At 53.3% G+C, this 27,789-nt stretch overlaps 1 protein-coding gene across 13 annotated transcripts in view; it reads right to left on the reverse strand.

The window, feature by feature from the left end:
* Nucleotides 1–27,789, reverse strand: part of AGRN (agrin) — a 220,023-nt gene that overhangs the window by 50,552 nt on the left and 141,682 nt on the right. For 7 of the 13 annotated variants that reach the window (XM_050931375.1, XM_050931374.1, XM_050931378.1 and 4 more), the window contains 6 exons: nt 21,523–21,738; nt 17,667–17,891; nt 13,677–13,901; nt 12,682–12,888; nt 9,366–9,440; nt 5,490–5,711 (listed from right to left, as the gene is read on the reverse strand). In XM_050931375.1, the coding sequence (XP_050787332.1) occupies nt 5,490–5,711; nt 9,366–9,440; nt 12,682–12,888; nt 13,677–13,901; nt 17,667–17,891; nt 21,523–21,738 (1,170 nt within the window). The remainder of the gene's footprint in view (nt 1–5,489; nt 5,712–9,365; nt 9,441–12,681; nt 12,889–13,676; nt 13,902–17,666; nt 17,892–21,522; nt 21,739–27,789) is intronic. The other 6 variants (XM_050931381.1, XM_050931382.1, XM_050931380.1 and 3 more) reach the window with 1 other exon arrangement.

Raw genomic sequence — 27,789 nt, forward strand, 5'->3', positions numbered from 1 at the left:
TCGCAGGATGGAAAGACTCTTGGGGAGTCAAGCTCCGGCTTCAGGCAGAGACCAGCCAACTTCGACAACAGGAGTCACCACTGACTCCCTGGGATGGAACCTCCCTAAAACATGGCTGCAGATCCCAAGGTCCCAGCTTAGCCCTGTCCATAGCAACACCAAGGAGAGGGCTGCACAAAGCCCGGGCAATTGCCCCACTGCTTTAGCAGCAGCTCTAAGGGCGGTGGAGAAGAGCAAAGTCTCAAGGCCAGGCCTGGGAATTCCACGGGAACAGGGAGCTGCTTCGAGGGATGGTGGCCCATGTGTCACAGAAGGCTCTAACCTCACGTCCAAGTGCAATGAACCCCTCTCAAGGCTCTGGCAGCTCCGTGACCTGCCGAGCCCCCTTCTTCTGGTTTATCAGGATGTCCCCAGGACTGGATGTGTTTGTAATTCATAGTGACACGTCATCTCCTTTTCCCCACATAGGCTGTCTGCATAATGCACGTACCTCCCCAGCACACGCAGTCCTTCACTGCAGGTGAGGCCAGAGCCAGCCAGCACCTCCTCTGTCATGGCCCTTGCGCATTCAGTGACTCACCGGCTAACTTCCTCTTTCAGAGAAGCATCCCCTCCCCTCCTCCATTCGATTCACTAGGAATTTGGCTTGAGGGAGATTTTTCTCATTTTACTTTCACGCAGCAGCTGTTGCTTTGGATGCGTAGGGGGAAAGATGCAAAAACAGCCCAAACCCGTGACTGGTTAGCATGAGCTGTCGGCTGGGATGTTTCTATCTATAGCCTGCCATTTCCTGCCCACTGGTGGGTTTCAGAAGTTGGTAGAGAGGCAGTTGAAGGCAGGATCTATGGGAAGATAGGCCCATGGGCGTGCGAGAAATTTCTTCCTGAGTCCCAGGAAGTCCGGGGCCATTTATGCCCTAAGGCAGGGGTGTTTATATCCCTTTTACATGACAATCATCTCTCAGGTAACTGCAGATATTCTTAATGCACATATCAATGCCTAATCTGCTTCTGAAGCCTCTGGAACTCATTGCTATCCTGTAGCAGTGAGTTCCATGGGTGAACTGTGCACACACATCCCTCTTTTCTAAGCATTAAAATTTCTTTTCATCATTGTAAGTGTCCCTCCTGCATACTGCAGAGCTGTCATCTGTGCTGAGAGCTGCAATGTGATCCCACACTCAGAAACTAGACAGCCAGCCTGAACTTTGGCTGTGGCATTCTGCATACCTCCCATAACCACTTGCCCCCCCCAGGTCATGGCGTATATAGCTGGGCATTGGCTCATGATAACCCCTGGAGCGTAGCAGACAAGCATTCAGACTGCAAGCAGGATGACCCTAGTCTGTCATAAACACAGTTGGCTAAATCCCGCCTAAGCAACCTCCCTGACTTCAGTAGGGTTGCGGGGTTGGAACCGAGAGCAGAACACGGCCGAGGGACATAGAGCGCTAGGATTAAGGGACAGTGAGGGACAGCCATCCCTGGGCATTTGGTTTTTTCTTGTGGTGCATTTCAAAAGGTGCAGGAAAGGCCTTTGTGAACTCTTTGTGGGATGCAGCAGGTGGATGGAGCGACAGCGATCAATCATTCCTCCCAAGGCAGAGAAAGGCCCTTTAATTGGATAAGGGGTGTACGCATTAGCTGGGGGGGTGGAGGACCGAGGGAGGTGGATGGTTTCTCTCTAATGAGGGCAGAGGGATGCATTTTGTAATTAAATCTGGACATCCCCCATGCTACCTCCAGAGAAGAGACAAAGGAAGAGCAAGTTGCTCAGACCGCTTCTCCCGCATCTCGGCCCCAGCCACTTCTGGGCAGCTCCCCCACTGTTCAAACTTTTGCAGCAGCTAATTGTCCTGCATCAGACTGGTAAAGCAGCTAGGGCGGGCTTTGCACAGGGAAGCGATTTACATGCATATTTCCCCTAAGTGCTCCCCTCAGTACCTCTATAGGGAGAAAGGAAAAATCACCACCCAGATTGGTTCCTTTCCCCAAATCAACCCCTTCTGCTGAGACTCTGTTATTTTTAAGCCATTGGAAAGCGAAGGAATAACCTTCCCGAGTGTCAGGTACCAGTGAACTGCATCATTTTCTCTGCTCACCGGGGGGCCTGCTGATTTCATTGCCGTCTGAGTGGCCAGTGGGTGATCTAAGCGGGCGCTTGCCTGGCAAGGGGAACAGGGAATGGCAAGCCACGGATAGATACACGCAGACAAATGCTCTGCTCCAGCCCCAAACCAGAGAAATGCTCCTGGGGTGAGAAACGGATCGTTTCTGCACAAAACACGCTGCAGTAGGCAGCGCTGGGGGCTTATGCTGCACAGAGATTTCATTCAGCCTGGATTCAGCTTGACTCTCAAGTGATTAACAGCCACAGCCACCTGTTCTGCAGCCGATTCCAACTCCTTTCAATTCAGTTAGCCTAGCAAGCCACCCAGGATGGGGAAACTGAGGCCCAGGGGAAGCAAAGCAGCAAAATCAGGAACAGAACCCAGGAGTCCTGACTCCTAATGCTTATTATATAGGCAAATAACACAGGAATGCAGAGGCAAGATTAGAAAAGCAAAGGCACAAAATGAGCTCAAACTAGCTATGGGAATAAAGGGAAACAAGAAGACTTTTTATCAATACACTAGAAGCAAGAGGAAGACTAAGGACAGGGTAGGCCCACTGCTCAATGAGGAGGGGGAAACAGTAACGGGAGACTTGGAAATGGCAGAGATGCTTAATGACTTCTTTGTTTCAGTCTTCACTGAGAAGTCTGAAGGATTGTCTAGTATAGTGAATGCTTACAGGAAGAGGGTAGGTTTAGAAGAGAAAATAAGGAAAGAGCAAGTAAAAAATCACTTAGAAAAGTTAGATGCCTGCAAGTCACCAGGGCCTGATGAAATGCATCCTAGAATACTCAAGGAGTTAATAGAAGAGGTATCTGAGCCTCTAGCTATTATCTTTGGGAAATCATGGGAGACGGGGGAGATTCCAGAAGACTGGAAGGGGGCAAATATAGTGCCCATCTATAAAAAGGGAAATAAAAACAACCCAGGAAACTACAGACCAGTTAGTTTAACTTCTGTGCCAGGGAAGATAATGGAGCAGGTAATCAAAGAAATCTTCTGCAAACACTTGGAAGGTGGTAAGGTGATAGGGAATAGCCAGCATGGATTTGTAAAGAACAAATCGTGTCAAACTAATCTGATAGCGTTCTTTGATAGGATAACGAGCCTTGTGGATAAGGGAGAAGCGGTGGATGTGATATACCTAGACTTTAGTAAGGCATTTGATACAGTCTCACATGATATTCTTATAGATAAACTAGGAAAGTACAATTTAGATGGGGCTACTATAAGGTGGGTGCATAACTGGCTGGATAACCGTACTCAGAGAGTAGTTGTTAATGGCTCCCAATCCTGCTGGAAAGGTATAACAAGTGGGGTTCCGCAGGGGTCTGTTTTGGGACCGGTTCTGTTCAATATCTTCATCAACGATTTAGATGTTGGCATAGAAAGTACGCTTATTAAGTTTGCGGACGATACCAAACTGGGAGGGATTGCAACTGCTTTGGAGGACAGGGTCAAAATTCAAAATGATCTGGACAAATTGGAGAAATGGTCTGAGGTAAACAGGATGAAGTTCAATAAAGATAAATGCAAAGTGCTCCACCTAGGAAGGAACAATCAGTTTCACACATACAGAATGGGAAGAGACTGTCTAGGAAGGAGAATGGCAGAAAGAGATCTAGGGGTCATAGTAGACCACAAGCTTAATATGAGTCAACAGTGTGACACTGTTGCAAAAAAAGCAAACATGATTCTGGGATGCATTAACAGGTGTGTTGTAAACAAGACACGAGAAGTCATTCTTCCGCTTTACTCTGCGCTGGTTAGGCCTCAACTGGAGTATTGTGTCCAGTTCTGGGCACCGCATTTCAAGAAAGATGTGGAGAAATTGGAGAGGGTCCAGAGAAGAGCAACAAGAATGATTAAAGGTCTCGAGAACATGACCTATGAAGGAAGGCTGAAGGAATTGGGTTTGTTTAGTTTGGAAAAGAGAAGACTGAGAGGGGACATGATAGCAGTTTTCAGGTATCTAAAAGGGTGTCATCAGGAGGAGGGAGAAAACTTGTTCACCTTAGCCTCCAATGATAGAACAAGAAGCAATGGGCTTAAACTGCAGCAAGGGAGATTTAGGTTGGACATTAGGAAAAAGTTCCTAACTGTCAGGGTAGTTAAACACTGGAATAGATTGCCTAGGGAAGTTGTGGAATCTCCATCTCTGGAGATATTTAAGAGTAGGTTAGATAAATGTCTGTTAGGGATGGTCTAGACAGTATTTGGTCCTGCCATGAGGGCAGGGGACTGGACTCGAAGACCTCTCGAGGTCCCTTCCAGTCCTTGAGTCTATGAGTCTATTCTACCTGTAGGCAATGCTCCTATTGACTCACTCTTTCCAAGAGCAACCTCCCGTGTTCAGCCTATCCCCACTGAGCTCAGCCCACCATTAGCAGCCCCTCTGCACTTTCTACAGTAGGAAGCACTATACCTGGATTACAGGGAAAGCCTCAGTGCTTTTAGGAACAATCTGAACACTTTGCTTTGTCCCCATGCCGGGCAGGAGATTCCATCCCATGGGGATGAGGGTAACCTCTCTAATCAGGAATATAACTTGCTGAAAAACTCTTGGAGCACAGGGAAGCAAGGTGCTCCTTAGGATCCACAGTGGTTCAGTGGTGAGTGCGCAGGGCTGGGAATCTAGACTCCTGGGTTCCATCCCCAGCTCTGCCAGTCACGCACTGCACGAAGCTGGGCAAGTCACATGCCTGTGCTCTGCCTCACATTCCCCTCTGTAAAACAAGGAGGCTTCTGCTACCTCGCTGTGGGGGTTGGGAGGTTAAGGGCACTCCGTGTCTGCAAAGCATGCTGCAAGCTCCAGGTGCAGGGGGTTAGAGGAATGCCTGGGCATCTCTCTTCACTGGACCCCTTTGTTCCTAGAGCTACTGTGGTGCCATCCCATGGGGTCAGCAGTCACGTGACCTAACACCTCACCCCACGCCAACTAGAGTTACAGGCTCCAACAGCAACCAGCACAGTGGGGCTGCAGTCTATCTGCAGGCCTGCTTGGAAGGGGCAGCCACCAGCCGCGCCCCCCCCCCCCCCCCCCGTTCACCACCAGGGCCGGCAAAAAGGGCAGATTCTGGTGGGATGCCAGTGATTCAGGTCCTGTGGCCCGGTGGAGCAGGAAGTCCCATTGCCTGCTAGGGTGGCATGGGATGAGATGGGGCTGCCCTGCAGCAGATCAAGGACTTGGGAGTGGAGGAGACATGCTGGAACTGGGTGGAACAGTCTGCCTGACTAGGGTGGGGAGCATACAGGGGGAGGGTCACTTGCTCTGTGTCCCCATAACCCTGCCCCTGCCAGCTAGTTCTGAGCCCTCCTGCGCCTCCCTCCTCCTGGCTTCAAGGTTCTCCTTCCACAGAGCCCCCGCCCCACTCACCGCAAGGTCCTTTGTGCTTCACTTTGATCTCCTTCCTGAGGACGCAGGCCATGGCGTCCAGTTCGCAGGGGTTGCCGTAGGTGCGGTTGTCGCTGCCGCACACAGGGTCGTAGCGGCTGAGGCACACCTGCTGGCACTCGCACACCGCCTCCCGGTTCTTCACCACGCAGGTGGCCCCGAAGGTGCACTCCACGCTCAGGCACGGGCTGGGTATGCCCAGGTCTGGGTGGGGGCAGGAGAGAAAAAGCAACACATCAGCCACTCCCCATCCGGCAGGGAGCAGGCAAAGAACAACGCCTGTACGCCAGCCCCCACTAGGACCATGAGGACCCTGGGCGGACGAAGTTATGGTGGTGTCACAAACACACAGTACTCCTGTCACTCCCCCTTGAGATCGCATGCCACCCTGGCAGCCCAGGTCTGGTGTCTGTCTTATAGAGCAGCAGAACACTCTCCTCCCAGGACAGGGCCCTGGTCGACCTCAACTCTCCCTCAGTTATAGCCACTGTGCAGATCACAACAGGACAGGGATCCCAGAGGTTCAGAGTGGGACCATAACAGTCTGAAAGTCAGGGCGGAGCAAAATCCATCCTGCTAAAAGCCTTATACCTTCAAGTGAAACACATCCCTCGCACCAGTACACACACACACACACACCCAACCCTTGCACCAGCACACACACACACACAGCCCATCCCTCGCACCAGCACACACACAGAGAGCCCAAGCCTCACAACAGCACACATCCACACAGCCCATCCTCCACACCAGCACCCACACAGCCCATCCTCCACACCAGCACCCATAGATACACCCACTATCCCTCACTTCAAAACACACACGCACACCCTCCCTCACACAAACATGCACACACACAGAACCCATCTCTCACACCAACACCGTGCCCCCAGTGACTGTATGTAGCAAGATCTAGCTTGCAATGGCACCGATACCTGCATTAGGCTCTGATACACTGCGCTCCATCCTCATCCCATCTACTTCCTATTCTCACCCTCGTCCTTGGGTGTGGTGGGAACCGGGGAGAGAGGATCACTCTCACTCCTCCTTGGACAGGTCGTTGCAGAGCTGCACTAGCCCAGGTTAAAATGCCAGAAACACGTGCAGCAGGAGGCCTGGGGCGGGCCAAACTGACTCACCCTAGTGGGTGCTGAGGCTTCCCTGGAGCATTGTCAGCCAATGCAGAGTGTGAAGGGCATTCCTCTGGACACTGCCCAACGAGCTGGGCAGGAAGAGAGGCCCAGACAGCTCTCACCAGTCTGCAGGATCTCCAGGCAGCTGCATGTCGTTCTGCAAGTGGAGATGGGGTGCCGAGCCCATTCAATTGCAGAGAGCACCCCGCCCGACTATTCTTTCACCTGTGCAGTCTTTGCACCAGGGCAACTCACTGGCTCCGCTGGAGTCACTCCTGGTTTGCACCAGTGGCAGAAGCAAATCGGGCTCAGCTTCCCTATTCTACTGCAGACACACGGTCGCCTGCCCCCGGGACTTTTCTATTTCGATTTTTGTTAAGGGAAGATCTGCAGTGCAGAAATCCACAATCGTAACCCCGAGGGCAGGCAGTGGGACAAACAGCAGGCTGCATTTCCTTCACCACCTGGAAGCTGGTGCTCTGGTTTAGGCTGCTTACAGGCCAGGCCAGGCAGCTAAAGGCAGGACTGTGCAAACTGTTGGGGGAGAGCCGGCAGTCCAGCCAAGGGGGCGCTCCATGATACTCAAACAACCGCCCTGGGCAGCGACGGGAGGGGAAAGAGAAGAAAGAAACTTGGTGTGAAACCCTGAAAAGGAAACGTGACGACAAACCAGCAGGGAAATGCAAGGCAGCAAAAGCCAGATGGATGCAACAGGGCACGTGCCGAGAGAGACCCGAGCAAAACAAACACGCTGCGAGGACAGCACAGCCACAGACCAGCGCAGGGCGTGAAAGGCAAACTCCGCACGGACAGTTGGGATGGGTTCTACCCAGAGACAGCCTGCTGGAGCCCCCCTTCCTGACTGATGGGAAATCGAACCCTGGGGCGCCTCTGTACAAAGCCGGGGGGTGTCAATGGTCCAGAGTGACAAGACCATGCGTGTGCCTTTCAGTGCAGGGGCCCCCGCTGCTGCATGCTTCCCACCAGCATCATGGAGAAATCCTGCCTATCAAGAAGCCAAGCTTGCCCCAGGCAGATGCTCCTGGCTCAAGCAGTGGAGAAGGAGCAGGAATGGAGGAGTCCCTGCCGTGGGACCCAATGAGAGAGGGTCCCCACATCTGGGATGTCACTCAGTTCCAGGCCTGCAATGGAGACAACTGCCAAGTGGGGTCTGGATTGAAGGGTTGGGCCACAGGAGTCAGCCAAGGCTTCTCTCTCTCATCTCTAATACTCTCTTGCCCCCAAGTCCACCCCCCCTTCCAATTCTTCCTGCAGGCAGATGGTTTCCAAGCTTTTCCCATGTGGTGCCGGTGCCTCTCTGCAGCACCAGTGGGCCGGCTGGCATCTCTTGCTTTGGTTTTCTTGTTTTTAAAGACATGCTTCCCATAACTGTGCCCTGGAGTCATGCAGGGGCAGCACGCTGACATGGGAAAATGGCCTCTGCCCGGCACAATGAGGCTAAACAGGGAGCGGCTGGATGGGAGGATCTCAGGCCTGGATCGGAGAGACACATCCGCTCTGACATTTCTCAGCCCTCGAGCAATTCAGAGCTGCAGTGATGCAGCAAACGAGGTTCCCCTGGCAGTTTGATCCTCAGGCTGACAGCTTTTCCCCCCGGATCTCCAGTGAAGTCAATAGGTGTTTTTCCATTGGTTTCAATGGGAGCAGAAGCAAGCATTTCCATAGCACCTTCCATCCAAGGACCTTGGAGTGTGCAAACAATCAATAGGTAATTATGACTCCAACACCCCCCCACCATTGAGAGTCTACATCTCCAATTTACAGGTGGGGCCATATCTCAAGGGACCATATTGTCAATCACGTGACTCTGCCCTTTGCAGAAACCTGGACACCCACTCTGGTGCCCAGAGGGGAGCTGAGCTCTTTTGAAAATCTACTGAGTGGAAGAGGAGTAAATGGCTCCTGGGACACCTGCCTCCGAGTCTGCTGCTCTGACCGACTGCACTCCCTGCCTGTGTTTGCAGCATCCAAGGAGTTTCAACGCATCCTCCTGTCAGCAGGCTGGGCTGCCATCTACCGAGGCGCTATGTTGGTGTATTCCCAGGGAGAAACCCAAGACAGGAGAAGGCTCCTTCGCCAGACTGAAGGAGGATTTAAAAATCGGCACGTTGCAACGTGCATCTGGAGGCAGGCGGGGAATTTTCACGTTCAGGGCAACACCATGCAGCACGCTCACTCCTTTCCATGCCCTGGGCTGCCTAGCATGTACACGCACGCACACACGAACGCACGCTAAGGAGGGGGATGGGGGAAAGCACAACAATCTTGGGCAGCCAGGAGTCCGCGACCATGCCTGAGCGGGACAAACGGAAAAATCAACCAGGAGCAGCCCAGATTGACTCATCAGCTGGGAAGAGGCACCCAAGTGGCTTGAGAAAGAGAACGGGGTTCTCAGCTCACACGGACGGTCAGGCAAAACAGCAGCTGCCCACAACAGAGCCTGCAGTTGTATGGCCACCCCCCAGTCCCCATCCATTTCAGAGAAGGAGATGCAAACTGGAGCAAGCATTAAAAATCCCCAGTTACACTGCAAGGCACTTTCATTCCAGGCAGGAAGTGGGTGGATTGGTAAAAAAATGTGGGAATCTTTCCATCCCAAGGCTTTTAACTAAGGTCAGGCAGGAGGAGAGTGAGGGGGAGAGGAAGAGAGAGATCGACATCATAGGGAATGCCTTTGGCTAAAGAGAAGAGTAGGAAAGCAGACCTCTGAGCAGAGACATCTTGGTTGGGAGCAGTAGGGTGCTGTGCGGATGCACGTCCTTTCTCCAAACAGGCAATGCTGTAAAACACAAGACAGAGAGAAGGAAAGAGAGAGAGAGAGAGAGAAAGAGAGAAAGAAAGAGAAAGAAAGAAAAAGAAGAGGAGGAAAACAGACAGACACAACTACAGAGACCTTTCCTCTGCCCCCATCAAACCCTGCCTCTCCCAAATTCCTAACCCCCTCATCCCATCTCCCCTCACCTAGAGGAGGTGCCCTTGTTTGAAAGCAGAAAGGAACCTAAAAAAATAATCCGTGATGGGCAGACTGGGCTATTTTGCCTGGCTTTGTTTCCTTCCCCGGCTGCTGGAGAAGTGCGAGCAGCGGGGCTGAGAGTTCATTAGGCAGGTATCTGTGAAAGATTAAAGCATCGTGTTGCCATGTTAATAGGCTGCCTTTCATTTCCTTCCCCTCCATAGGCTCTAGTTATGCTAAATCTTCACTAGATGCTGCCCATCAGCGGCAATCTTCCTCCAGAAGCTTGAGAGTTTGCAGGCAGCCCCGAAGGGGCTTTGATGTGCACAGCAGGGCATATGGCTGGATCCATGCTCCCTAAATCCCCCACTTTGGGCTGGTACCACTTGGCGGCTTCCGCCTTGCTGTAAAAGGAGATGCCTCAAGATTTCTGCAGGGAGGTTCCTATTCCCTGCCCCAATCAGGGCCTTCCCAGGGGAAGGGACGCGCTAGATCCCTGGGGCCTCCCCCGTGCTCCCTATAGTGGAGACAGGAGGGAACATCAGGGATTTTAATCGGGATATGCAGGTGGGTAGGGGCACAGGGAGGTATTTCGTTAGCATCTCTGTCTCTGCAGAGCAGGTCCAGCACAGACAGCGCATAACTGACTTCCCCCACACTTTCCCCCAGTGCACCTCCACCCTGACCAGACGGGACCCCATCTCTATGTCCCTGACGCTGCGGAGAAGAGGCAGGACTTGGGCAGAATGAAGCTACAGGAGATTCTTTATAGATGCTGCTGGACACAGAGCCTGGATCTCTAGCTCCCTTCTGGAGCAGAACTGGGCTGTCATACGGACTGAAATCTCCAAGTCTTGGCCGATCAAGCATCCAACCGCTTCAGCTCTCATGCTTAGTGTCGCCTCACAATGTCTCCCTAAGCCCTGGCCTGCACTACAGCCTCCATGGACAGATTGCCAGAAAGGAGAAGTTCATGCCAGTGAGCGTGCTTTTGTGCTGGGGACAGGTGCCTAGCAACGACTGCACTGAGATCGCTACCTCATTCTACATGGGTCACGTCTGGTCCGGTGCTGGGTTTGAACTGGTGACCTGGAGGCGGAAGTCTTCACATTGCACAGGGCAGGGATCAGCTGAGGGAAGGAGCGGGCTGACGTGGAAGGAGAAGGCCTATGGCATGGTGATTTGCTAGGAGGCAGAACTGAGCTGTCGCATGGACTGAGATCTCCAAGTCTTGGCAAAGCAAGAATCAAACTCTGCTTCAGCTCTCGCCCTAGATTTTATTTACTTTCCATCCCATGAGCACACGCTCTTGAAAGGAACAGTGTGTGGGCCTGCTCTCCTGCCTGGTTGCATGGCCTGCAGGGAGAGGAGGAAAGGGAAAGCCATCAAATGAAGGAGAATCGAAACAGGAGGAGGAGAGATGCTTCCCTATATGGGACAGGGCAGTATCAAGACAAGAACTGCAGAATCTGCCAAACGTTTGTTTCCAGGAGCCAGCAAGGAATAGACATGCCAAGATGGCATGTTGTCAGATCCTGCTGTCACTGATAGTGGTGTAAATCTGGAGTGATTCCACTGAAGCTAGTGGAGCTGCTCCAGATTTACACCCTAACAGAGATATAGGGCTTGATTTTCAGAAGGGCTGAGATATTAGGATTTGATTCCAAGCCCACTGGAATCAATGGAAACACTTCAACTCTCTTCAATGGGCTTTGGAACCTGAGGAACGGAACTTGAGAAGCAGCCCAACGGGGGAAGGAACTAATATAGCTTGGGGAAGGAAAACAAAAAGTCTAAGGCTGCTGACTGTCACTATTTTATTGCAAGTCTTGCAGTAGTTGCTGTCTTGCCTAAAGCCCCAGCTCCTGGAATCCTGTGAATATGTGAGAAACTATTCACTCACTCGAAAAAGAAAAGCAAGTTTCTAGCTTTCGTGGTTGCAAAGAAAAACTTGGAAAAGTGATTCCTAATGGTTCAACAACCAGAAAAGGCCCCCAGGCATAGATTTAAAAAGATATCCCATGATTCTATTATGCCAATCTGATGATTGACAAATGATTTTTAAGCTGCCAGGGTTGGTAATATTGAGACTCTGACACAAGGAGTGCAAAGCCAGCCAAACAGTCCTGAAAAAGTGGGGTTCATCTAAGAATCTTCTCAGAAGGTTTGATACGATACAAGAGCAGTTTGAAGATACACCTGTATTTTTCCTATAATAAATTAAAGCCAATCTGAAATCAGCAATTCTTCCAACTGATGCCAGTCAGTGGACTGAGTGTGGTTAGCCCATCCAGTTTCCTGGGCAACAGCTGAATTTTGTAACCGGTGGCTTCCACAGCCATAGAAACCCAGGCCCCCATCCTATCCCACAACCCAGATCTCTTAAAATAGCCTTCATCAGAAGGTCCAAAGACCCCCCCAGCTCCTACCCAGAGACGAGACAGACACAGACGAGACCATCAGAGAAGTGCAGCACTGGGGAGAGTTCCTTATGGCGGGCACCTGGAGCTAAGAAAGGCTGGAAAGCATGGCAGGGGTAGCAATGAAAGGGATTTGGGAGACTGGCACTACCCCAGGAGGCGGAATGGGCAATGAGAGCTGCTTCTGAGTTGGGTGATACAGCATGTGTGCCTGGCAGGAAGCAGGTGGATGGGGGACATGGACCGAACACTCAAGATGCTTCTCGTTATTATTGTTCAAAGCACTTTTCCCCCCTTCGTTACAGGACACATCGGACGCAGACGACACTGGAGCAGAGAGGGAGAGAGAAACGGCAGCGACGGAGAGAGAGTAGAGAGACAGATGGTACTTGGGATCAGGCAAAAGGAAGAAGAGAAGGGGATGGATCTTACCGGCCTGTAGGTCATGAAGGGGAACAGGGGCCGCCTAGTGGCTACAGGGACATGGACACGACTTACCCCTGGCGCAGGGACAGCACGGCTCCTCCTCTGCCCTGTTATGTCTGAAAGCAGGAAGGGGCGTGGGGCATTTTCCTGCTGGGGGTGGGTAGCAAAGAAGGTGTGGGGAGATGCACGGGGACAAACGGGACCGCTGCAGTGCTGCTTACCACAAGGGCCCTCATGCTTCACGGGGATGGCGGCTTTCTGCTGGCACTCCGCCTTCTGGCGCTCGCAGTCGTTGCTGTAGGTCCGGCTGTTCCTGGCACAGACGGGCCGGTAGGCGCCGTCGCAGATGATGCGGTCACAGGAGCAGCGGGCGGTGCCGCGGCGGTTGAGGCACACGGCATTGAACTTGCACTCGGCCTGGCACTTGTCTGGAATGGAAAGAGGGAGGCACCACTTACACCCTGCAGCTGGGACGCAGGAGTTGGGCTAGCTGGCGTTGAGCTGCTAGCAGGGCACCCAACTTGGGGGAGTGCAGCAATGGGAGGTGGCCTGGTGCCAAGGGGACCCCGGGGAGGAATAGGCTGAGGACCACGGATCTATCGCATGCTATAAGAAAGAGAACTGGGAAGAGGGGACCACAAGTCTATGGAAAAGCTCAGGCTCCCCGGCTATTTGCTGGCTCCACTCTAAGGTGGCTTCTGATCCCCAGAGCTACTACCAGGAGCCCTGCGGAAGAACCAATTGGGGGAATTCAGAGAGCCTGAGGCCTCTGTTCGATTTTACCTGAGCCGCCCAAGCTCAGAGGCATTCAGGGCAATACTTCTGGGTACAGCCCAGCTCCCGTTGATGGACGGACGTGCAGATTCGAAAGAAATAGTCCCCTCCCCGCCCTCCAGAATTATTGAGTCTTCTCCTCCACCCCTAGTGCCAGGGCCACCAGAACACCGGATTTCCCACCCAGTCTGGGCCCACTCGGCCCCTGCTCTAGCAGTGACCAACACTGGATTCTTCGCGGGGTCAGTGGAGCCAGATGACAAAAGGTGGGGATAGGCTGAGAAGGGGCAGCTTCCCTGTCCAAATCCAGCAGGTTTAGCTGGGGCAGGGGAGTGTCTCATTCCCCTAGGCAGCACCTGCTGGGGGGGCACCCCAGGGGAGGAAACAGGCATCCTGTAACCCAAGCTCCCTGCTGTCAGGCACGTCACTGAGAGGTACTTACCCTGAGGCTGGCAGTGCCCCGAACGCACCTTCTGGATCTCCAGCCCCCGGATGGCGCCCGACCGCCCCATGACGCACTCGTTATCATAGGTCACCCCGTCGTCGCCACACACCGGGTCCCTCTTCGGAGGGCAGTTTTCAGGCCGGGAGAGCAGGTCTGCTCTGCGAGTGCGGGGGTTTACCCGGCACACCCGGTTCATGTCGTTGAGAGTGCTCCTGCAAGGGTCTGCACACACAATGGAAGGCAAAGGAAAGGGGGACTCTCAGACCAGCACAGTCATCTCCAGGGGCAGTCCACGCCCAGTAGGGTCGGGCCTTTCTAAGCCTGGCCCCACCACATCCCAGTCCAGCTCTTAGCTGCACTGGTGCTCCCTTCTCTCTTGGTCTCCGCAAGGCTCTATTGAAGTAAGACCCAGCCTCCAGATGGAGAGAGCCTGGGGATTCATGGTGACAAGAAAGCTTTGCTGACAAATTCATGGGTTGAAGGTTCAGCCCAGACAGTCACTGGCCCAGTCACTCATGGCCAGGAATATGTGCAGAAGCAAGTGAGACTTGAGTAGCACCAAGGTGAGCAAGGATGGTCTAACCCTCCCCCAGACAGCCCTGCCAATGCATCTGAACCCTGGCCTGCAGCGCTCTTCAAACAGCAAGGGTTGGCAACCCTCCAGGATTGTCCTGAACTCTCCAGGAATTAGATGATGTCTTGTGGTGGAACCTCCAGGAACACATCCAACCAAAATTAGTGACTCTGCTGGTGCCCCTTGATCCACACCTGGCTGTAGAGCCTGTTGACACCCCAGCTCTAAGTCCTCCTGCCAGCTGTGTCCTCTGGTATTCAAGCTCTGTGGCCAGATGGCCACTAAGACAAGGCTGAGATCAAACTTATTTCAACTGAGAGGAGCTTTGGGAGCTCAAGGCTCAACCTCCCAACCCCTTGCCCTCAACACACCACAGATCGGGAGAGCTGCTCCTCTGTCAGAGCCCCAGCCTTCTTGGGGAGAAGTCTTCTATGCTTTTAGCCAAGGCAGACAGGACTCCCTCTAGAGCCAGGCCAACACAGTTCCTTAATATGCCCATGGGTCCTCTCCTGGGCAACGCACACCATAGAACCACACTGGAAGGGACCTGGAGAGCGCATGCATCCAGCCTCCCAGCTGAGGTCAGCTTGACCATCCCTGGAGGTGTCATCTGTCTGACCTGTTCCTGAGGTGCTCTGAGCTGCCAGGGGCACTCGCTCCCCGGGGGCCTGCTCAGTTTTACAACCTTCTCATCTGCTCCCTGCCCTGGGCGGCTGGGTTGGGAAATCCAGGCCTTTGAGGGAAGATCCCTGAGGACAGGCAATGCACTACCTTCCCCCTGACATAATCTGGGCTTATCCGGATCACCTTCACCGCTGATCCGTGCTCACATTAGCATACTAAATACACGGGCAAAACAGGCGCCATCCATGTGCTAATCCTGTCTCAAGTCTTGGGCTTTTTAGTTCCCCTCCCCAGAGCTGGCCCAATACAGAGCTGCAGCTCCGCTCTTTACTTGCTCCATTTTAGTCAGCAGAGAGACTAAGTAGGAGCCAGGGCTATTTGGTCCCCTCCAGCCTGTTCCCCACCAGGATCATCCCCCACAGCGACGGTTTTCAGACCATGCCCCAAAGACCACAGAGCACTGACTGGGGATCTGCAAGGAGCTGGCTGGTCCCATGGTGCTGGCTTCTCCTCCGGCTTTCTTTCCGGATCTTACCTCCCCCCTTTCCTCTAGGGCTGGAGCCAAAGCTCATCCGTGTCAGTGGAAGGACTCCACGGGCTTTGGATCAGGGCCCTGATTTTGCTTTTCCAGGCATGCCAGGGGGTTGTGCACAGGAAGGGAGGTGGGGCTCCCACAACGGTGACTGGGAGTTCGTCTACACAGCAAAAAAAAAAAAAAAAAAAAGACCCACGGTAGCGAGTCTCAGAGCCCAGGTCAACTGACGGGGGCTGGTGCTGCAGGGCTACAAATAGCAGCGTAGATGCTTGGGCTTGGGCTGCAATCCAGGGTCTGAACCTGGTGAGGGGTGGAGGGTCTCTACACTGATCATTTCAGCCCTGCCGCGTGAGGCCCAAAAGCTGACCCGAGCTCTGAGACTCGCTGCCGCTGGGTTTTTTAGCTATGTGGACTAACGCTAGCACTGCAGAAAGGGGAACAAGACCCCTCTGTTCAGGTGTGGCTCACGTGACGAAAAGGTTTGCAAATACCCTGCCTCTCCCAGGCTGAAATGGCCTCCCGCTACCCTTGAAGACTGGTTTCACTGCTCAGCAGCTTTCGCCGTTAGGAACTGGTTCCCGGTGCTCAGCCTGAATGCTTACTTTGCTCATCTGCATCGTGTTACTTCTCACCCACCCTGAATTGCCCTGGGTGTTTACACACCTTGAAGCACCTGCAGACAGGTCTGCACCTTTAGGGCTCAATCCTGCCAGGGGCTGAGTGCCAGGGAACTGGCAGAGGCCAAAGTCAATCATGACCTTGCAGCACTGGCTCCTAGCTCTTCTCTTTCCTCCTACGCCAGCCCCTCCAGTCCTTTAATCGCGCGTGTTGCTCTTCTCTGAATCCCCTTCCATTTCGTAAGCTCCTAACGCTCAGCTGTCCAGAACCGAACACAGCTTCTAGGTGCCGTCTGGAGAGTGCTCCCTGGCCCCTCCGAGCTCCCAGACACAATTGCACCCTGCCCCCGCGTGGGGTAATTTTGTGACATCACGGCAACTTGGTGGACTGCAAAATGAACAGCTCTTCCGGTGTCTAGCCTCCCTCCGCCCCAATTACAGACGGGGTACCTGGCACGTGTCCTTAGCAACCTGGTGCTTTTCCTAATTAATACGGTCACTTTTAATTACAAAGCTCCACAGCACTAATTGAACGCGATGGAAGCCGTTCCGGGCAGTGACAGGGCTAGGCATACTCCCCAGGGATCGGTGTCACACTGCGTGACTGATGGATTCCTTTCATTAGGGGAAGTGGCCTGTTTCTTCAAGGCCTGCAACCTCGGCTGCTAGAGATGTGGTTTGGCAGGAGAGGTCTGCAGCCAATTCAGGGCAGGGAGGAGAAGGGGCGTCAAAGGCTGCAGCCGCTTTTCAGACCATTAGCGAGAGGTGTGTGTGGCCAGCCACTAGGGGCTGAAGCTCTGTATGAACTGCTGTGAAGACTGACTGCTTCCCAAGCCAGATGGACGGGGCATGCAAAGGGGAGAAAGAGGAGGTGCTCCAGTATAAACCAGCTCTTGTACTAGGGAGCCACCAACCCCTGCTCTAGGGAACCCACTGTCCTGGCTCTGGTCCTTGGGTGCTCCTAGGGAGGCTATAGTCTCAGCTGGAAGCTGGGCATCTCCACATCCCAGCTCATACAGTAGGGAGTGGTTTCCTACTGCCCAGGCCCCATTTCCTTAGTATGATGGAAAGCCACCAGTCAGGTACCCCCTCCTCCCAGCCCCAGTGCGAGGCTGCCCCCTGACAAGCTCTTGGAAAGGAATAGAGGGCTCAGTGGAAATTCAAAGAGGCAGTAACTTCAGGTGACAGGGTGTAGCCAAACAGACTGGACACTGGGTGCAATGGTTTTGCACAGGGCTTTTCCTGTTCTCTGCTGCTTAGACCAATCTCAGAAGCCCCAAAAGAAAGGACTTGCCCCACGGTGCTTTGGCCTTTACCATGTGGTGGCCTGATTCCCTCTCCCAGCATTTCCCAGGGGGTCAGGCCTGAACGCTGGAGCATTTCCTGCTGGTTCCCAACATCAGTAAAACTAAAGGGGGCTCAGGCCACCAGACGCAGCTGTGTTAGCCCACTGCCAGCCTGCGGCTCTAGGCATTCTCACAGCCCCTGGTGCTTTAATTCCCACTGTTAGAGCCCAGCACGCACTCCTCCCTGCAGCTTGGAGGGCTGGCCCAGTATGGAGTGGGAGGGACCTTCAGAAGTACCTCCCTCCCCGACTTGGAGCTGGCGGGCTCCCTTGGCGCGGGCGGGCGACTCACCGCAGGGCCCGTCCAACTTTTTGAAGACGTTCTCCTGCTTGTCGCAGGCGTGCTTGTTGAGCAGGCACTCGCTGCGGTAGTCCTTGCCATCGCTGCCGCACACCGTGCTCTCGGCCACGCTGCCGCACGAGGCCGGGCAGATGCACTTGGCCGACTGGCCGTCCGTGGAGCGGGCGCAGGTGCTGCCGAAGCTGCATGTCACCTCTGCGCAGGGGTCCTTGGAACCTGGGGAGAGACGAGACATGGCACTGCCACGTGAACACGGCACAGCTCCGGCCCCACATCCCTTCAAGTTCCATCCTATTCCTCTCCTCACTGCCTCCCCCACCACACCTGGGCAGGTCTCACAAGGAGGCAATGGGTGGGCAAGAGCCTTCCCCGCTGCCCAGTTAAGGACAATGGCTCCCTTTCCAGGGCAGCCGCAGCACAGGGCATCCTGGACTGCGCGTTCCTTGCTCAGCGGGGCCCTTGGCCAGCAGCAGCCCAGATAGCCCTGTGTTAAGTTCAGGGCTTTCACATAAATCATTCTCCTCCAGCACTAAATTGGAGCATCCTGCCCTCGGAGCCCTGGGGTCTGCAGGTGGCGAGTCGGATACCAGGTGGAAGACAGAGCAGCAAGGGCCAATATCCAGCCCAGCTCTAACAGGGCCGGTACACGGGATGTTTGCATTTCAGCTCTCCACGCTGCTCTGGCAACACGAGGGCCTAACCTATCCCTGCACGAGCACGAGGGACACAGGCAGGTGATTGCCACCAACATCCGAATCCAGGCAAATCCCACAGTCAGTGGCGTTGCCTTCTTGCAGATCGTGTGCCCCCTGCCTGAAATCTAGCTAGATCCTTAAGATGGGCTGGCTGGCTGAGCAGCATACGAGTGTCACTGGCAATTTTATCGCCCCATCAAGGCTTTTGGCGACCATGTATTCACAGAGAGGTGAAGCCAGGATCAGTTATTCAAGGCCTCACATCAGGAACATGCAAGGGTCATGCCTGGTTAATGATGTGTGTGCTACGCGCTCTTGACATATCATGCGGTGACCAGTTCTCAACCAGCGGTACATGTACCCCTGGGGGTATGCAGAGGGTTTCCAGGGGGGACATCAGCTCATCTAGATATTTGCCTAGTTTTACAACAGGCTACATAAAAAGCACTAGTGAAGTCAGTCCAAACTACAATTTCATACAGACAATGTTTATATGGCTCTAAATACTGAAATGTAAGTACGATATTTATGTTCCAATTGATTTATTTTAGAATTATATGATAAAAATGAGAAAGGGAGCAATTTGTCAGTACCAATGCGCTGTGACATTTATGTATTTTATGTCCAATTTTGTAAGCAAATAGTCTAGTTTTTAAGAGACTTGAGGGTATGCAAGACCAATCAGACTCCTGAATGGGGTACAGCAGTCTGGAAAGGTTGAGCGCCACTGTCCATGTGTGAACCCGGCATGCTGAAAGGCGCCAGACCTGGTGTGGGGCCTAGGACCGTCATTGGTGGGACTCATCATAAAGCCCTGCAGTTACCCAGACTTTTCTTCACTATCATTACAAGACAGAGCGACCTTGTCTCCACTTGGCTCTGGGCTGCCATCATGCTCTAGCTAGGAGCCGGAGCCGGCCAGCACCTGATCCAGCCAAAGCACTGAAGTACACACTTCACTTTCTGCAGGTGAGTAATGCCGCTGAACTCAACGTAGGTGCTCACGTGCATAAAGCGAAGCATTTGCCTCAGGGCTTAGCTGGATCCAGGCCAGACTGCTCAGCCTCTCCCAGGATCAAGCCTGCGGGGACTGCTCCAAAGCCGACCAACATCAACCAGCGTCTCGCCATTGGCTTCAACTGGACTTTGGATCAGGCCTGTAGGAATGTTGCAAGATGCTGCCCATCCGTTCCTGAAATCAACAGGAGTGGAGGGTGCTCAGCCGTTTGCAGACTCAGCCCCTAGATCCAAGGGAGACAAAAAAGGGGAAGCCCTGGCCCAGCCAGCTGGCGCTTCAGACAGATCTCTAGTTCCCAGCCTCCCGCTCCCAACTCCCCTGACTCCCCACACTGCAAGCTCTCTTCCAAGCTCGAGCTCTGGGAGACACTCGCTCCAGCAAACAAGCAAAACAGAGGTCCTCAAGGTACCGCCAGCACAATGTAATTGGAGGAAGAGCTCAAGGAGCAATTTCCTCGCTGACAGGAATGGGTCCAAATTTATTTGTCAGCTTTTTCCTTTTTTTTTTTTTTAATTTGTCACTTTTTTATGATTATTATTTTAAATAAATCACTTGGCACACTCTCGCCTCTGACGCGGGCCCTGGCAGGAATGCCGGGCGCAGATTTATTGTGAGCCGGAGCACCACGCTCAGGAAAGGTCAAGTTAATTTACTCTGAGACGAGGAGACGGGGGGCTCATTTACACAGCTCCTTGCTCGCAGCTGGTGCATGCCAGCCCAGGGAAAGGCCTTTATTAGCCTCACTCACCCAGCCTCCTGGAAAAATCTCCATCCCCGAAGCAGGGGCTCACTTAGATATGTGGGGGGGCTAATCTGTCACTCTCTCTCTCCAGAGCAGGCGAATGGCTCTCGCTTCTGGAGACAGTGTTGCCTCGTGGCAAGAATCCTGGCCCTAGATGAGTTCTGGTTCTGGTTCTGCCACTGAGCGGCTGCATGACCCTGGCCAAGTTACTTCACCTCCCTGTACCTCGGTTTGCCTGTCTGCTAAATGAAGATAATGACGTTTGAAAGGGCTTAGAGCCCTGTGGCTGAGGAGTGTTACAGGCAGGGCTGGAAAAGAGATGGAGAGAACCAGGGACATTTTCTTCACTTCCAGTGCTCGGTGGAGGCTCTTGCTCTTTATGGGATGGCAAAGGCTGGTGGGGCACCTTCTCCCTAGCACTGAGAGGCATCAGCGCCGAGGTGGAGTGGAAGAGGCATTAGTAAAGCCAGCCTCAAGCTGGTGGTCAGGTAGTGGGGTTAGCTATCTACACTGCGAGTCTCAGGGCCTAGATCAGCTGACTCAGGCTCATGGGGCTCATGCTACAGGGCAAAAACAGCAGCATAGATGGTTCGGCTCAGGCTGGAGCCTGGGCTCCCAGGCTCTCCCCGCTCACAGGGTCTTAGAGCCCAAGTGAGAAGATCTACGCTGCTGCTTTTAGCTCCGCAGTGGGAGCCCCACACAAGCCTGAGTCAGCTGACCCGGCTCTGAGACACCCTGCTGTGGGTTTGCAGTGTAGCCATACCCCGAACGGCCCCCTGCCCCCAGGCCTGGTACCTCAGAGTGGCATTAGGGCGTGCTGTGCTGCTGGAGGTAGCACCTTTGGAACAAAATGTAAAACCTACAGCTTGCCCACTTGTGATATCTAAAGAACCCGCAGCCCCTTTTCACAAGCCCAGGGGTACGGTCACCCTGTGCCCTGGCCAGGTTATTGCCTTCTTCCTCCCAGATGTTCTCTACCGATTCCATGGCACAAGGGAGTCTCCTTAACCTAGGCGGTTTCGGAGAGTTGCCGTGCACCGTTAAAGAGCGTCTGTATCGCTCCCTGGTGGTGGACAAAGGAGTCTACATGCTGGATCAGTCTGTACACCAGGGATGGCGCTGGCACCTAACCCTTTTCCTTGGGTACCCTGCTTCCAACCTGGGGATGTCTGTCTCCTTCTCCATCCTCCCCGGCGCCCTACAATGCTTTGACCGTGGTTGAGTATTGGCTGTGACCATTCATTTCGCAGCCCCCACCCCCTCCAAACTACTAAATGCAAACAGCTCCCGCCCTTGAAGAATGTTGCCAATGCCAGAGCATCAGGATGAGGCTGGCGCACAGATGCCCATCTCGCCTTGCCAGGGCTCGAGCGTGTCCTTGGCTCTACTCACCGCATGCCCCCTTGCTGATGACTTTGATCCGCCTCTGCTGGTTGCACTGGGCTTTCTCCAGCTCGCACTCGTTGCTGTAGGTGGAATAGTCCGAGCCACAGACAGGGGCCACCACCACTGGGCAAGTAGTCTTCTTGCAGACACAGGAGGCCTGGGAGGAGTTGATGGTGCTCCTCTCGCATATGGCTCCGAATCCGCACAGCATTCCTCGGCACACTGGGGGGAGAGAGCAGAAAGAGGCCAGGTCAGCCTAGGCTGCTTATCCAGAGACAGAACCTCACTCCCCTTGTTTTGTAACAGTCACAGCAGCCCGGATTCCTGGGTTCCATGCCGGGGTGTAGGAGGGAGTTTATCTAATAGGAACCAGGAAGGACTAAGAGCCCACACTCCTGCATGCCGTTCCTGACTGCCACAGCCTCAATGCATAAGTTTGAGCAAACGGCGTGCCTCAGTTTCCCCACATGATAATCACCATCTGCCATATGGGGATGCAAGATGGTGTCGTTATTCTCTTCGTGAACCTCTGAGCATTATTTTGTCTGTTCAGCACTCCTGGGCTCAGCAAACTGAACACAAAACCCAGGGATAAAGACAGCCCCCAGGAGCTTGAACTCAAGAAGCCAAGACAAGACAAACTGCAGGGTGACACACAGCTACCAGTGAGGGGGCTGCAAGAACAAAGCAGATGCAAGCGTAGTTATTTACACAACGCCTAAAGTGTGCCAGTATGGGCCAGATCCTGGCCTCGTGGCCGCAAGCCAGGATGGGAGTAGGAGCGCGCCACGATATTAACAATCAAATCTCCTGCCTTTGCACTGAGTGGAAGACCCACCCTCCAGCCTCGGAGCCTTTCCCTGCAGATCTGCCTGCCCTCCTGAGCAGCTGCCTCTCAGCGGCTCCTACCATCTTACAAGGAGCTGATACCAATGGGAGTCTTTCCATGGGCCTCCAAGGGCTTTGGATCAGGCCAAAGTACAGTAACCCCCTGCCAAACAGCGCCCCAAAGGGAGGGGGCATTACATTCTCACAGCATCTTCCTCACACACAGACTGAGCAGCCCAGACACTGCACATCCCCAGGAAGCCAGGGTTCAGGATCACTCCCACTTCTCAGTGTCTGGCCCCCACTCTCTGCCTGCCCCTCTGCACTTGCATGACCTGCCTCAGCCAGCCACAGCTCCCTTCCCACATCCGTGTTGGGCGGGGGCAAAACAGCACAGCTGGTCAACGCGCCACTGGGTGCATCCGTCAGGATCTCTGGGTTTAGGGGCTGATTGTCCCATTCCCCTCCCAGATACCTACTCCCAAAGGGGCTCCACCCTGCAGGGCTCACAGGCAGCGAGACGTGGTAGCTGGTGGCGAAGAGGAGCATGACACGCCATGTTGGCACCAACTTACGTACGGCAAAAGCTGCACACAAAGGTCCCACCTCCTGCTGTCCACTTCCTCTGCCAAGTCCCCCGGACAGATACAGGGCAAGTCTCCTGCACTCTCCTTGGGAAGCCCGTCTCTGCAAAGGTGCCACAGGCGCCGACTTTCCAATGTGCCGGGATGTGCTTGACCCCCGGGCTCTGCCTCAGGCCCTGTCCCCACTCCACCCCTTCCTCCATGGCCCCATCCCTGCCCTACCTCTTCCCACCCCTGCCCCACCTCTTCCCACCCCTGCCCCACCTCCTCCTGCCCCATTCCACACCCTCGTTCCGCCCCCCTTCTCTCCAGCACCTCCTGCACTCCATGAAACAGCTGATTGCGGCGTGCAGGGGAGCAGGGAGGGAGGAGGCGGCGCTGATTGGCAGGGCCTGCCGGTGAGCAGGAAACACTGCGGGGGGGGGGGGGGGAGCTGATGGGGAGCTGCCAGTGGGTGCTCAGCACTCACCATTTTTTCTCTGTGGGTGCTCCAGCCCCAGAGCACCCACAGAGTCGGCACCTATGAGAGGGGCCTTGAGAGGTCACTTAAGGCAGGTGTCGCCCTAGATAGCGACACAGGAAAGAAACAGCCATGGCGCTCTGTGCCCTCCATCCCACACAGGACACCAGCCCAGAGAGAGCAGGGGGGTACTGGGTGAAAGCAAACTCAGTCAGCCGGGAGGCAGCCTGGTCTCTAGAAAGTGACTAGGCGTTCGGAGAGCTGGGTTCCGTTCCCAGCTCTGCCACTGCCCAGTGGTGTGACCTTGGGCAAATCGCTTCCCTTCCCGGGGCCTCTCTCCCTCGCCCATCTTTTGTCTTGTCTGGTCTGTTTAGAGCATAAGCTCTTTGTGGGAGAGACTCTCACTTACTCTGTGCACTATGGCACCTACCACAACAGGGCTTGACAATGCCCAGCCCCTACTGTAATACAATGAGACAAGAAGTGGCCATGAGGGCAGGGCGGGTGAAATTAACCAGGACATGGAGAGATTCTTGGCCCCTCCAACTGAGGTAGATGGATGAATCGCCTCTGATCCCCAACCCTAAAGTATTCACAATGACCACACCCCTTCTAACAGGATGGCTGGGATCAAGCCTTCCTGAGCCCTCGTCTCCAACAGCATTTACTGACACCAGTTCAAGTAAGAGAGAAAGGCCATTAAAATAAAAACCTGAGAGCAAAAGAAAAAAAACATGTCTTCACCTTGTAACTCTATTCAGCGTGGGGGTAGAAGACACACATACACACACACACTCTCTCTCTTTATACATTGCAATTTATGCATATCTACCAGGATCACATGGCTGAGGGCTTGTGTCTTTCTAATAGGAGATGAACAAATCTCTTTATCACACATAGTAATCAGAGCAGCCAGCACAGACCAGATCAGCATCTGAATTGCTAATGTAACAGGAAAGGTAATTTTTAAAGTTGGCTGAGGCGCAGGGGTGGAGGGGGGACAGGTACACGCAAACTCAGCCCTATGCAGGTAGGATTTGTGAGCAAAGCACAATCGCAGCAGTGAGAAGAGAGGACAGAGCACTCGGACCGCTCCCGGGAACGTCACTGACCAGTGCAGAACAATACCCTCCACATACACAGCCACTGTGCATGCACATCCAAAGCACACTCTTTCACTGCACAATCACACAGAGCGCACACCACATATATCATGCACGCACGCTACACACAAATCCACAGCATATACTATTCACCACATATCTATCATAGGGGTTTGCAAACTTCATTGCATCGGGACCCCCTTCTGAGGACAAAAATTACTACATGACCCTGGGAGGGGGGACCTAAGCCTGCCTGAGTCCCACCACCCTGGGTGGGTGGGCCAGAGCCAAAGCCCCCCAGGCAGGAGGCCTGTAACCTGAGCCCGGCCACCCAGGGCTGAAGCCACAATCAGGCTGACTCAGTCTGAAAACAGCTGATCTATCACATACATGCACACACCCACTAGATTTACATTACAGACACACATCCTGCTCATACTTAGGCTTGGCAGAATCCTTTTCTTTTCTTTTCTTTTTTAAATAATTTCAGTGATCTTTTTAAAAGCATTTTTACTATTATCTTTATCTTTAAATGTCCACACTTATGGGAAATTGGGGGGGGGGGGATGTTGAACAGCGGTGAGCAGAAAAAATAATTTAATGACAGTAGACGCTGAGATTCCAAACAGATCACTGCTAAACCACAAACTGTTAACATCGCATGTCAAAGTAGACAGTCAATATCCTTGAATCAAACTCTCGTAAGTTCTCAAGCAGCCTTTTCTTACTTTGCCTCGCTGAAATTCTGATCATTACGGTTGGAAATGATTTTTTGTCGGTTTGCATATGTACAATGAAACTGACGTGTATAGACATTTACCGATAGAAGTCTACACCTTCCAAGCCTACATGTATTACACACACATACACCCCACCGTGTAAACGGCTCTCACTACACAGACACACTGCACTCACTACACACGCATCCACCCCATATACACATACACAATATACGTTGAACATGGAGACTGACCTACATACTAGAGAGAGAGAAATCATAAAAGGCAAAATGAAAAGCCTGGCAGTGGCTCATTTACACTTCAATTCCCAGCCGCTTGGCTTTGACTGCTTTGAGAATTTGAGCTCATATGCACAGCAACAATGCGCCACTAAGCGACTAATATCGTCAAATAAAAAAAGAACTCGCTTTCTCTCCTACCCAATATCTAAAAGCAATTTATCATTTTTATGAAGCTCTGTGGATCGTCTCTCTCACTCTTTCCCTTGCTGCTGCTGCTCTCTCTCTCTCTCTCTCTCTTTTTTTTAAATGCAGATGAGTCTGTTTAGCTCCAAGATTAGAGGGTGCAAGAGACGATAGACAGCGTGTGAATATGAAATGCAGGACAAGTGGGGCTTTATCCAGCCCCACCCCCCTCTGCCTCTCGAGCAGGTTCTTGGGAGCAGAAGTGTAAGTGTGTAGTGCATAATCAAGCTGCCACTCAGAAAGGAGAGGGGAGAGCTGTCTGGCGACCAGACATCTCGAAAGGCACAGGGAAGAAGCCAGAGCACCAAACAGATGCGGGGATGCAGAGCAAACCTCGAGCAGGTTTCAATTAGCTACCTGCTTGCAGAAGACTGGGAAGAACGTGATGAGTGATGGGGAGCAAGGTGGTAGGCTCTGCTGGCAACCACTGCTGGGCAGTAACATAGAGCTCATGTTTTTCCTAACATCTAACCTAAATCTCCCTTGCTTCAGATGAAGCCCATTACTTCTTGTCCTATCTTCAGTGGACATGGAGAACAATTGATCACCATCCTCGTTATAACAGCCCTTAACATATTCAGAGACTGTTATCAGGTCCCCCCATCCAATCCTCTTTTCTCAAGACTAAACATGCCCCTTTTTTAACCTTTCCTCATTGTCAGGTTTTATCAACCTTTTGTCATTTTTGTTGCTCTCCTGTGGACTCCCTCCAATTCATCCACATCTTTCCCAGAACTCCAGCCTGTCCCCACTAGATCTGCAGCTCTCCAAAGCTCTGGTGCGTTGCAGTGACACAAGCTACAAAGCCTGGGAGAAAAAGCCAGCAGCAACGGTGCTGAGAAGAGGACAGGAGGCTGAGGAGAGAGCCCTGCTGTAAGCTGCAAATTCCAGCTACCTCGGGCCAGAAACTGACCCTGGTCTGTGGTGAGCTTAGGGGGTGAGTGCACCTCTGACTCCCCCTGGCCAGCTCAGTCAGGGAGCACTGGGACTCAGGGCAGGAATGGGGAAAGGGGGTCAGACGCTGGTGCCTACTTTTATCTTTCCTTTCTCCCCCTCTTAAAGAAACCTCAGAACCACACATGCTTTGGATACCCCTTCATGACAACCTCCTTGCTGGACAGAGGAGAGGATGGGCCAGGGCTCCCACTCGGAGCCCATAAAAACCATGCCAAGATCAACCAGAGGGGACGCTGCAGAGAAACCAGAGGCCCTGCCCAAGCCCTCCCCGCTGGGGGCTGAGTAATGGAACCATACCCTAGACACGCTTTTAAAAGGAGGCACAGAGAGGTTAAGTGATTCAGACCAGATCTACACTACAAATATAACTACGTCATCACTCAGGGGTACGAAAAATCCACCCGCTGAGTGACGGGGTAGTTATGCTGACCTAAGCCCTGGGGCAGACAGGCTCTGTGGAGGGGAGTCAACATAGGCGCCGCTTCTCACCGAGGTAGCTGCACTATCCCAAAGGGTGAAGCTTTCCCACCCGCACAGTAGCGTCTTCACTAAAGCACTGCAGCTGCACCAATGCAGAAGTGCTGCCCTCAGCAAAGATCAGAGAGTGAACAACAGTTCCAGTCCTGATTCCACACTGCCCACGCCTCGGCATTCAGACCGGACAAACCCAGATAATGAGGAGAAAAACAATTGCTTCTGTGGCCCCTTGTTACCATGCTGTCTGAGCACCTCATAGTCTAAGGTACTTAGAGCCTCACAGCACTCCAGGAGGCAGGGGACTGCAGCTAGCCCCATTTTACTGATGGGAAACTGAAGCACAGAAAGGCTAAGTGACATACCCAAGGTCACACAGCAAGTCTGTGTCAGAGAAGGGAATTGAACCTGGATCTCTTGACTCCCAGGCTGGCTCCCTAACCACTGAGCCATCCTTTCTCTTGAGGTAGTCAGAGGACATAGCCCACACCAAGGAGGGTGAGGAGCTAATCCAAGGGGGAAGGAGGTGAGATGGAGTGAAACTGAGAGCATAAAGTGTAGGCTGAGTATGGGGGAAGATTTCCTGAGGTCAAAGGTCCTAGGGAGATTACTTCCCCCCCACAAGGGATGGAACGGAAACCTCACTACTTAACCCAGGCTGGC

Source organism: Gopherus flavomarginatus, chromosome 21 (assembly GCF_025201925.1).
Source record: "Gopherus flavomarginatus isolate rGopFla2 chromosome 21, rGopFla2.mat.asm, whole genome shotgun sequence".
Classification (NCBI taxonomy): domain Eukaryota; kingdom Metazoa; phylum Chordata; order Testudines; family Testudinidae; genus Gopherus; species Gopherus flavomarginatus.